Source organism: Schistocerca serialis, chromosome 2, assembly GCF_023864345.2.
Source record: "Schistocerca serialis cubense isolate TAMUIC-IGC-003099 chromosome 2, iqSchSeri2.2, whole genome shotgun sequence".
Taxonomy (NCBI): Eukaryota; Metazoa; Arthropoda; class Insecta; order Orthoptera; family Acrididae; genus Schistocerca; species Schistocerca serialis.
The window spans coordinates 964,049,144-964,061,375 of NC_064639.1; the positions used below are offsets into that span (position 1 = coordinate 964,049,144).

At 39.0% G+C, this 12,232-nt stretch overlaps 1 protein-coding gene across 5 annotated transcripts in view; it reads right to left on the reverse strand.

Moving 5' to 3' along the window:
- Positions 1-6,555: 6,555 nt before the first annotated feature.
- Positions 6,556-12,232, reverse strand: part of LOC126458354 (uncharacterized) — a 606,831-nt gene continuing 601,154 nt past the window's right edge. For all 5 annotated transcript variants that reach the window (XM_050095323.1, XM_050095324.1, XM_050095322.1 and 2 more), the window contains 4 exons: positions 11,842-12,113; positions 9,990-10,303; positions 9,189-9,427; positions 6,556-9,071 (listed from right to left, as the gene is read on the reverse strand). In XM_050095323.1, the coding sequence (XP_049951280.1) occupies positions 7,374-9,071; positions 9,189-9,427; positions 9,990-10,303; positions 11,842-12,113 (2,523 nt within the window). In that variant the 3' untranslated portion in view covers positions 6,556-7,373. The remainder of the gene's footprint in view (positions 9,072-9,188; positions 9,428-9,989; positions 10,304-11,841; positions 12,114-12,232) is intronic.

Consider the following 12,232-nt stretch of genomic DNA (forward strand, 5'->3'; position numbering starts at 1 on the left):
AATTCCATGATTGTAAATCAAATTTGTGGCTGGTTGGGCATAAACTGTGGGGCCCATAACTGCAACAGTGGCATGGAAGAATTGCTTGAACCAACAGACATGCAGTTCATCTCTCCCGAGTGCAGTCACGATGCAGAAAAAAAAAAAACACAATATAGATTAACTTTAAAGATATCCTCTCTACCAGAGATAACACACTCTACAATTGATTGCCAGTCTTGTTATTACTAAAAGCCTACTGTGAAGGTATTTAGCATTTTGCACATTCACTTTGTTGTAGACTATCATATAGGCTTCTGCATCTGATTTTTGATCAAGTGATATTTATACTGAAGTGCAGCATGTTATGTTAATTTTACATTAGGAAATGAGTAGGAATACTCCTTAATTTTGTACAGGTGTGATGATTATGTGCCATATTCAGTGACAAATTGTATTGTAAACCTGAAGGGTTGCAGATGTTTCATCTTGATCCTTGACACTTGGTAGTAGTTGATGGAGCCTTCTGCCAGTGTTTGCATTATCCATCATTATTCTACAAGTGCAGCTTCTGCTTACTGAGAATTCTCTGATCAGTATTGGCTCCTATTCTATCGTCTATTCCTCATCTATATCAATGATATAAGAGATAAACTGACAAGCCATCTTAGGTTGTTTGTAGATGATGCAGTCGATTATCAGCTATTAAAATTATCAGAAGATCAAAACAAATTGCAAAATGATTTAGAAGAAGATGCAAAAATTGGCAGTTGATGCTAAATAATGATGAGCAAGTAATCCACATGAGTGCTAAAAGGAATCCGTTAAACTTTGGTTACATAATAAATCAATCAAATCTAAAGGACATAAATTCAACAAAATACCTAGGAATTACAGTTATGAACAACTTAAGTTGGAAAGAACACACAGAAAATGTAGTGGGGAAGGTGAACCAAAGACTGTGACTTAATGGCAGAACACTTAGAAAATGTAACAGGTCTACTAAAGAGACAGCCTACACTATGGTCATCTGTTCTCTTTTGGAGTACTGCAGCACAGTGAGGGATCCTTGCCACATAGTGTTAACACAGTACACCAAGAAAGTTCAAAGAAGAGCAGCATGTTTCATATTTTTGGGAAATAGGGGAGAGAGTGTCATGGACGTGGTACTGGATTTGTGGTGAACATCATTAAAACAAAGGCACTTTTCATTGAGGCAGAATCTTCTGAAATTTCATCACCTACTTTCTTCTCTGAATGCTAAAATATTTTGTTGATGCTGACCTACACAGAGAAAACAATCATCATAGTAAAGTAAGGGAAATTAGAGTTCACACGGAAAGATATAGATGTTCCTTTTTCCTGTGCACTGTTCAAGTGTGTAATAATACAGAATTATTGTGAAGGTGGTTCAATGAACCCTCTGCCAGGTGCTTAAGTGTGATCTGCAGAGTATCGATGTAAATGTCCATACCTAAATGCTGACTATTGTATAAAAAAAAATAATGGCGTGTGACGAGGGCCTCCCGTCGGGTAGACTGTTCGCCTGGTGTAAGTCTTTCAATCTGACGCCACGTCGGCAACTTGCACGTCGATGGGGATGAAATGATGATGATTAGGACAACACAACACCCAGTCCCTGAGTGGAGAAAATCTCTGATCCAGCTGGGAATCGAACCCGGGCCCTTAGGATTGACAGTCCATCGTGCTGACCACTTTTTAATTCCACAAAAACAGTAACAAAAATGGCTACAATGAAATGACATAAATAAGGTGACAGATAATTGCAGTCATAAATTACAGCATTCAAAGAATGAGTCTTTAGCAGGAGCACAATTTAGCACCTTCACTGTCACCTTCAACTGGTGGCAGTTCAGCATGCACATTTTCTTCTTCTGCAGCCTGAGGTCTCTCATCATCATTTCCCAGACCCAAATTAATCATTCAGTAAATCCTTGATGTGTGTTCCTTCCAGGGTAAATTACGTGGACAGAAGAGCCGTCCCGAACAGCAACATCGCAAAATCCTTCACTGCCTTGTTATTTTTGTCAGTTCTAGCCTTCTAAATGCATCCATAGGGAGTTCAAGATCTTCCTTTATATCAGACACCAGATGTTTGTTGCCATATTCTTGTATCTGCTGTACTACTGATTTATTTTTCATGTGTGACTTGCAGGTGAGGTTAGGGTCGGGAACGTGACCCAACCAATTCCCTCTCTACTAGGAATCCAGTTCCTAACCTATACCCATTCTGTTGAAGACAATTCAGAGCATGTTACCATATTTCTTATTGTGATTCTGATATTTAAGTATTTTCTCGAATTCATTTTCCATATACATGTTGTATTTAATATGTTCATCACTCCCAATATTGTTAAAAACATAACTTGTATATTTGCCCATTAACCAAATCATTGCATTATTTTTGCCTGGGGCTAGTAACTTTCCTCTGGTCTGAAGAAAATGTTAGTCGGTACATCGTTTGCTGAAGTTCTTGTTATTTGAGCAATTTTCTCCTTGGTCCACCTCCAGTTGATAATCCGATCTCCACATGTGTAACGATGAGGCACACTATCAAAGAGGTTGCATTTGCTGCAGAGGTTAGTGTCACTTAAACCGATGGCAAAGAGACGCTCATTAGTGCTGATGATGTTATTGACTACCTTGTACGCTGTTCTCATGTCAGACGAAAGAGCATCCCTACTGAAGTTTTTCCAGACCACATTCCATGCTGTTCCAGCATATTTAGTTTCTATGTTATTTTCCCTTTCATGTTTCCGTCTTTCAGCTAAAATTGCCTTTGCTGTAACATTTTTGGAGTTTAAAAGCTTTTTGCTGAGATAACTTAGTTCAAGATAATACTCCCTAATGTGTTTTAGCTTAAAACTTATTTTTGTATATTTATCAGCAGCTCTACACTTTCTGGCCTGACAATATTGTATAGTTTTGCTGTAATGCCCCTGGATCATTACACATTATGCTCCATGTTCGTTTGACGTACAATGCCATCGCTTTAGACTTGATGTCGGTTAGACCCATTCCTCCATTGCTTGGATCCGAAACTGCTGTCTTCACCGGCACTCTAAACAATTCCCCTTTCCACAAGAACTTTGCTAAGGTGGACGTGATTGTCTTCGCCACCACTGATGGAATGGGGAGAACCTGTGCTATGTAGTAGGCCTTGGATAAAATATACATGTTGATAAACAGTATTCTCTGGAAGTGGTCTATGCTACATTGACAGTTTTCAATCAAAGCTCCCTTGATTTTTCTTGCCACCTCCCGCCAATTTATTGGCATCATTTTTAAAAAGGGAGTTGTCAATGCCATTCCAAGAGCTTTGTGTTCATTAACATGATTCGCCCACTCAATGCGCAAGTTAGCAAGCCATTTTATATTTAGAAATTTACTTTTGTTTTCATTTACCCTCACACTTGATGTGGAACAGTATTTTGCAAGTACCATCTCTAGTTGTGTCACATCTGTTTGGTCTCTGATGATTACGCCTACATCGTCCACGTAAGCACCTACCACACTCAGCTACCGGGGGCGGACTATACAGGGTGATTCAAAAAGAATACCACAACTTTAAAAATGTGTATTTAATGAAAGAAACATAATATAACCTTCTGTTATACATCATTACAAAGAGTATTAAAAAAGGTTTTTTTTCACTCACAAACAAGTTCAGAGATGTTCAATATGGCCCCCTCCAGACACACGAGCAATATCAACCAGATACTCCAACTCGTTCCACACTCTCTGTAGCATATCAGGCGTAACAGTTTGGATAGCTGCTGTTATTTCTCGTTTCAAATCATCAATGGTGGCTGGGAGAGGTGGCCGAAACACCATATCCTTAACATACCCCCATAAGAAAAAATCGCAGGGGGTAAGATCAGGGCTTCTTGGAGGCCAGTGATGAAGTGCTCTGTCACGGGCTGCCTGGCGGCCGATCCATCGCCTCGGGTAGTTGACGTTCAGGTAGTTACGGACAGATAAGTGCCAATGTGGTGGCGCTCCATCCTGCTGAAATATGAATTGTTGTGCTTCTTGTTCGAGCTGAGGGAACAGCCAATTCTCTAACACCTCCAGATACTGTAGTCCAATTACAGTAGCACCTTTGAAGAAAAAGGGACCAAAAGCTTTATTGGCTGAAATGGCGAACAAATGTACAACTAAATGAAACTTTATAGCTCCCTTAATTCGCCGACAGATAGTGCTTAGCTCTGCCTTTTGTCGTTGCAGAGTTTTAAATTCCTAAAGTTGTGGTATTCTTTTTTAATCACCCTGTATTGTATAGTAAATAATCAATGTTCCTTATTTTGGAGGTCTGTAGACTTCATATAAAGAATCTCGAGATGTACATCCATTGATATGACACTCTATATAAGGTCGGGGTGCTGCAGAAAGCTGGAGATTTTTTGTGTGCAAAGTACTGGCTCCAAATGAAACCATAGCTGCCCAGTGTTCTTATAGTGCTAGTGTAGCACACCATTATGAGCTTGAAAATCACAGAGGCTGTTATGCCATTTATTTAGAATTTTAATTGCCTTGTTGCTGTCTTTATTGCCTGGGTTTTAATCAATAGTTTCTGTTCTGACAATAGGCTTACTTAATTTTGGCATGTCCTTACATGTTATAAAGCTGTTTTTTTTATAATTTGATTGTTGGTGATCAGTTCATACAAGGTTCAAAATCAGCTATATACTAATAATCTTTAGAGTCAGACCTAGAACAAGAATGATCTGGTATTATGATAATAAAATTTAAAAAAATCAATCTAGATCACAAACGGTGTTTATTTTCCTGGTAACTGCTTTCACTCATATAGATAGACCAAATTCAGACCAGTACGTATCTCTGAAATTAATAGACTACATCAGCTCCCTGTCACCTATGCTTATTATTATTATTATTATTATTATTATTATTAAAGCTGTGCCTCAAAATCTATTGAGGCATTTCTGAGCTGCACTGTTAACTTTAATTAGGCTCCCTCAGTTCCAAGTAACAAGTAACTGCATTACATAGAAATGTTTTTGCAGTTTATCCATGATACTTAGACAAGGCACTATCAGCTCCGTTTTCATTTCTTTTTAATGATGATCACTCAGTATTTACTGTAATGCTCTTTAATACCTCCACTTATATACCAACAGGTCATATAGTATCTTTTCTTTTTTCAGCTAGGTGAGTGCTGTGTAGATTTTGTGTTATTAGGGGATTGATAAGGGTTATACTAGTATGAAAAGGACAGTTGTTGCTCACCATATAGTGAAGACACAAAGTTGCAGATAGGCACAACACAAAGACTGTCACAGAATATCACACACACACACACACACACACACACACACACACAGACAGACAGACAGACAGACAGACAGAATGACGAACAGAAGTGTTCAATAAGCTGTGTGTCTGAAGGTGTTTCTGAACAAGATAAGTGCAGCTATAGATTGTGTGCAGACAAAATGAAAATGTAATATTAAAATGGGTGCAATCATCATGTAGTAGAAGTGGTATAGTAGCAGTAACGTATTATTTTAGTGAAGAGTAAAAGAGTAACATTCTCCTTCAATGGAATTAGTACCAGGGAGGCAGTCCATTATTGCAATGGCAACTGATTGTCACACTTCACCAACCTTTTGTTTCAGTGTCATTAATAATAAGGTATCTAAGTTCTGCTTCCTGTCATTCTGTAACTTTAAAATTCGTGTTCAGTAGACTCTCAGGAATTCTGGTGAAAAGGAGCAGTTCACCGAAACGTAGCATGGTGGAATAACTATCCCTGATGTACTACCACACTTTACAAAGTTTTCTTTCTTTTTCTTAGCTAACCTATAAATGAAAGCTGTGTTTTTATAATCAGTATTTTTCAGAACATTGCAGATGTGTCCGATGGCAAAGGCATATAAAATTTTTAGAGGAACATTTTATTTAAGAAAGTATTCAAAATTGAATATTCAATAATGCAATGAACACACAAAAAATTTTACCCTGCCAATACATAATTGTTTTATGATTGATATCTTATTTGAAATCCCTGTTTATTTTCCATGTAAAGTTGATTTTGTTGTATTAAATCTTTTAACTCGGGAAATAATAATATTCAAAATTGTCGTTGTCATAAGAGTTCATCACTGAACATTCATTAACGTTCCTACAGTCACTGTTGCAGATCATGTCCTTAGATGTTTACTGTCCGAGGAATGTCTTCTTTCTCTGCTATTTCATGAAAATTCGTTTCAGGTTTGTAGTTTAATTTGGATTCATTCTTATTATGTAACTCAATGTAAATTCATCTACATCCAAGGGAAAGAAAAAACAGCAGCAGCAGGAAAGAAATCTATGGCAAAGATTGGAAATTCCCCTATCCTTGATGTACTACACACTTACTCATGGACATCTCTACAAAGGTTGTAATAGCAACTGACTGTTTCCAGCACAGCTGATATTTTTAATGACTAATAATTACTACTATTATTTGTACCAAAAATTTAAATGCAGTTGATTGAATTACTGATATTTTTATGAAAGTATATTTCAGAAATATCTGTACACATGTACAAAAAGTCTTCACAATATTTATTTTATTTGAAATTTATATTCTTTCATCTCATTTTTACAGGAACAATGAGCATAAAGATGACAGTAAACACTATTAGTGATAAATGAACATTACTGAGTTATCATTACCTCAGCAAGAACTAAATTGTGATAAATATACATATTCTGCCTGAGAAATTTCTTCAATGTGTTATGAAGAATGGTTGACTGACTTCGGCTGACTAGTACCAGTGGCATGTACATTGAAGCAAATGTTCAGTTAGTCTTTAATACATTCATCTTTAACTCCACTCCACTCTGATGCTAATTAAAAAGAGAGTGAAAGTTTTAATTAAGAGTTGATACTTTGCAGGTACAGACTTTTTGAGAAAAGTATGTGTAGCTGCATGATTTTTGCAAGTGTTTCCAGTGTACCATATACAGAATTCTTCTGTGGAGTTCTATGCAGCTGTCATTTCCTCTCACAATTCCTGATACTCTAGCTACTGGAACACTTTCATTAACTTAATAGAAAAGATAATTAAAAATTTGACAGTTTTTGTATTAATAAAAAAATATTCTCCACACTGTGGATATTGAGTTACAGTACTCTCATATCAGCTCATTTAAGCTTTGTTATGTAATATACAATGATATCTGTTATATAAAAGTCTGTTACATAAAGTTCATAGAATGATACATATGTTATATTTACACTGCATGATAATTATTTCAGTCAAAATTTATCATTGAGTCACTCAGAAAGCACCCACAGATTTTACATTCTAACATAAATGTCTTTTATTTCAGGTACATGATTATTACCAACATACAGCCTGCCTTCACACATATGATTCTTCCTCATCTGTTGAGTCCATTCGAAGTCTCTGTGTCGAATCTAGATTAAGACTCCTAGAGACCACATAACGCTCTGACTGACTGTTGTCTCCAAGGTGGTATGTAGTGATTGGTGCTCTGTAGCTTGGGATTACACTTGGGGGAGGTCTGTATGGAGGTGGCTGAACACCATTTGTGAACAACGTTCGGAGGTGGGAAACACTCCACGAAATTTCACTCTTCAGGTTTTTTTCTTGATCAGCCTGATTTTGTGTGGTATTACAGTCTTCCTCTTTTTGAGTCTTTTCTCCGGGTGGTGGAGGCAAAGATTTTGATCTTTGTGATGCTCTATTTGAAACTTCCTTCTGTCTTATGCGACCTCTACATTCCGAGCTCTTCCTTGGCACTTGTTCAGATGATTCCCACTGCATGTTTTCATCTTTTGATGCATACGAAATCTGGGATGAAAGTTTACCTGAATTGGCCGAAGACACAGTTTCCACATGCACTGGTGGAAGGTGACGCAGCTTTACATCGACAGAAGATCGCTTCGGAGGAAGAGGCGGTGCCGACGACTCGTGGAGAGGAGTCGAAGCTGACGTAGTTGCCGGTGCACTGACTCTTCGAAGTACAGAGGGTGTTGAAGAAAGTTTGTGTAGCTCAGAAGGTTGGTCCGAGTCACTCGAACTTTCCTCTCTAATATTAACAGGTGCCGCATGCACTAACAGTTCTGAGGGTGTAGACCCATAAGCATTGTCCCAAGCAGAATTTGCACTCGCACAGTCTTTACCACGTGAATTTGATCGTGACACGTGTGGAGTTGAATCATCATCAGAAAGGGTGCTAGAGTCGTACGACCGGTCAACTTCATCTAGTACCGGTATGTGTGGTGTGGAGCGTGACAAGGACCAGTCTTCTACTGAAGCACGAGCTGCTCTGCGATGCCCAGTTCTCTGTGATTTGCTGCTCATCATCATTTGGATGTCACCTTTGAGTTCACAGTTTTCAACTGGAGATGATTCCACCTGGTTGTAAGAAAGTACCGGAGATTCAGGTTCACTGCACAGATGGTGTGCCGATTTTGATCTCACTATCGGGGTTGGCGGACTCCGATGAGAATACACAGGATCCGAACACGGAGAGCTGTTAACAGGTGGGGGAGGTGGCGGTGCACGTCCTTTCCGATGCAGTGCGGGCCTCTTGTAGAGAACTGGTCCATTTTCCGTGTCATACGCACTGTGATCCCCAATATCATTCAGAAGAGATTCCTCTGACGCACTTCTCCTGATGAGGTTGGTCACATTTGTAGAGCGGTAGTTGTGCTGGTGCAGTCCGCCCACACCAGAAGACGTGCTGCCACTGCTCGAGCCCGACTGGTGGCTGGACTTTGAGCTGGCTGGACTGCCAGTACCCCCACTGTTGAGCCTCTTCAGGTGGGATCGTTGTCTGAACCAGTCTTGCCTCTGAAAGTTTGGGTTTATAACCCCTGGGGGTTGATTCGGACCCTGTTTCTGACCGGGCCGCGCATATATAGAATCTTCAGAAGACTGATTGCGACAACATTCCTGCACCCGTTCTTCCCAGCCACTGTACACTCTCACATATTCTCTTGTCGTGCTCTGGACATTTTGTACTTGAGATTCATTGTTGTGACCAACATTCTGTGCCGTCCCCGCTGCAGGGACTGAGTATGAAGATGTCACCTACAAAAAGAATACATTTCCTTTTAGCAATTGAAATTAACAATAGCTTTAATGTTTTAAGAACATTAAAAGAAAGCCACTTCTTGTCAGAGGCAAGAAACAAGCAATACCATTTACCTTATTATGAGAGTGGATGTCGTAGCAGGCAGGCTGAGCAGGTGGGTACAATGCCCTGCCAGATCCAGAGCTGCTGGAGCCACTTTCCTCCTCATCAGGGGTATACAACTGGGAATCTGACATTGTAAGCCCAGAGTCCCTGCTCAGTGACATTTTGTCCTTGCGTGGTGGAGGACAAGGTTCAAGCAACTCCCGCTCTAGACTATCAATTGAAGAATCATCTCTTCGCAGGCCCCCTGCTGGAAAAAGAAATGCAGTTATGATTAAAAAGGTGTTTTCATCAGAGACATTTCATTGTACAATGAAAAGATTCATAGATCACTTTTAACATTTTAAAAAACACAAATCTGCAAATATAAGTAGCATGTATACCCACAAAAATTACACCTATGCCTATTTCATTATGGCTGATGAACATGAAAATGATGTAGTTTACTGCTTACAATTTTAACTGCACTGTACTCTTAAGTGGAAGCTTCTGAAGAACATGGATCTGATTTCACACGAACAAAGCCCAGCTGCTTTTCTTTGCAACCTTATATTTTGAAAACTAAAAGGCATTATTACTGACTGGTCTGTTGAGGTCTTTTGTTGTGCTCTTTAATTACTGAGCCTAGTTAAATAATAGTGTCATCATTACAGTAACCACAAACTAACAGCCATGGGTTGCACTTATTAATCAGGTATAAATTACTTTTACAAAAAGATTGGGGGGGGGGGGGGGGGGGGGGAGGGGGGGCAGTATTTCCAGTAAATCTGTACATCCACTATCTTGCACAATACTTAAAAATTTGTACTTACAATGGAGGCTATCCGATTCTTCAGCACCACTGTCTTGCCTCTCAGTGGGTGGCTCACCAAGCATGAGAGGAAGATGTGGGCCAAACAGGAGTTCTGCACGTGCTACAAGCAGTTCTGCCAGTGCTGGCACCGCACGTGAAGACGATGGCGTGAGTGTGGCTGGAGATGCAGCCCACAGAAGGCTTGGCCCCACACACACTCCCAAGTTTGCAGCTGTCATCAGGTTGTGAGCTGAGCGACGTGATATGTGGTGCAGAACACACACAAACATAGACAGCAGCAGTAGATTTGGCTTTGGAAGCTGATCCAGAACACTGAAATTAAGGAAGGAGATAATGATTTAACATCATTCCAACAATTCTGCTCTCTTGTAATACACAATTATTTATGATAATGGAAAAACAATTATAGTAACTGTAATTAATTATGCCAGTTTTAATTTTCAACAATATTTCGAGGACCCCCTCTCCCGAGATCATCATATAGTGTATGTGACTCCAGAAGTTCAATTCTGTCCTTCATACACTAGTGACTGGATAATTTACAACAACAAGGTAAATTATCTTCTTCAACTAATGAAAAAAATAATGCAACACTCACTTCCCTGCCCACAGAGTTTTCCGGAGAAGAGCTATCTAAGTAACACTATATACAGTGTCTGAAAATAGTAGGCCTATTTTAACAGTCAGATGAATCTAAGGGGACCCACACAGGAGTGATGGATGTGAGCGAACTGTCACCAGGCCCACAGATCACACTTGGCTGGCCAAATTCAGTGATTGATTGCTGATCACATGGAATTACCATGCAATCTGATGAACTGCACGTGATGTGCGACAATAAGGCTGCCTGGCTATGACCTGTTTGTCTAGTTATTAAGTGTGATTGTGTAGTTTTGCTTCACTTTACCAACATTGAGTAATAACTTCACATTTGAATTTATAGATAGTCAGGGAGCATGAATGACTAACAAGTGAAGTTTAAGCCAGAACTGCCATTTATATTACCAAGAAATACAAATATAAAATCACAGACAACTCTTAGAAATTTCAGCATTTAGCATTTTGAAGCTTGTGCTGTAGAAGTCGCATTTATTGGAAAATCTAAGTAACAGTCATAATTTATTGGTCTCCATCTGGTGATATTGTTTTATTCGTAAACAATTACATGCATTATTAAAGTTTTTAACTTCTAAATATAATGACATAGCATAATATTACATGGGAATTTTAATTTAAATGTTTACGGCAAACCTATTCTACAGGTGTACTCAAGTACTTTGTCATTTCATGTAAGTAGCCCTCCTTTACAACATTTACAACAAGAGTTATGGAAATTAGTAGTGCTACTATTGACAACTTCTACACTTCTAGAGACGGATCGAGGTTGCAAAACTATTGTGCAAATACTTGCAATTAATCTACAAAAATACTGAATGAAACAGCAAATGACGGCTAATAAATGGAAAACAAGTTGCAATAGCCCGCTGGAATGATGTACACTTCGCAGTTACCCTAATTAAAAAATATTTTCTGTAATGTAACCTACAGTTCCCAAGAAAAGTGTTTGAAAACAAGAGTAATTAATTTCAATTCCCTTTTACTTGTTTATTTATTGCAGGTGTCCACGAGATAAAGATATCAACTGCCATTGCTGCACAATATAGCAATTCATTTTCTACAGCGGAACTTCGAGACACATTCATAATACTGGTTGAAATTGCTTGCGTTTGGTGAAGTCGAGGAAAGTAACCTGTTGCAGCAATATAGCTTTCATTGAATCGCAGTCATCCGTCACGTGGGTGTGGGTCGCTTGAGAATAGTATCAGAATATGTAAATGAATACAACATACCTTTTTATCCTCAGAAGTTTCTCTTGTTCATCTTGGCACTCAACTGCTTCCATCCACAATGGATACAACGTAGAGCACAACAACGGATCAGGCAGGGAACGCAAGAAATCCTTCAATACAGCAGCTACAACAAGAACGGGCATATGCTCCAACCTGATATCTTCACCTGCATCTAATTTATCTCTGAGTTCTCGCACAAGACGAGCATTTGCTGACTTCCGGAAGATGCCTTGGGTAAAGGGCCCTTTCAGAAACACTTGCTGTAGCATTGCCTGCAGATTAAAGAAGACAGTCTAAATAACTAAATCATAAGTAACAGGATCTTTAAAGCAACTTAAAGGCAATATATGCAAGGAAACTGACTGTAAAAGTGATAGATCATAGTTTATTT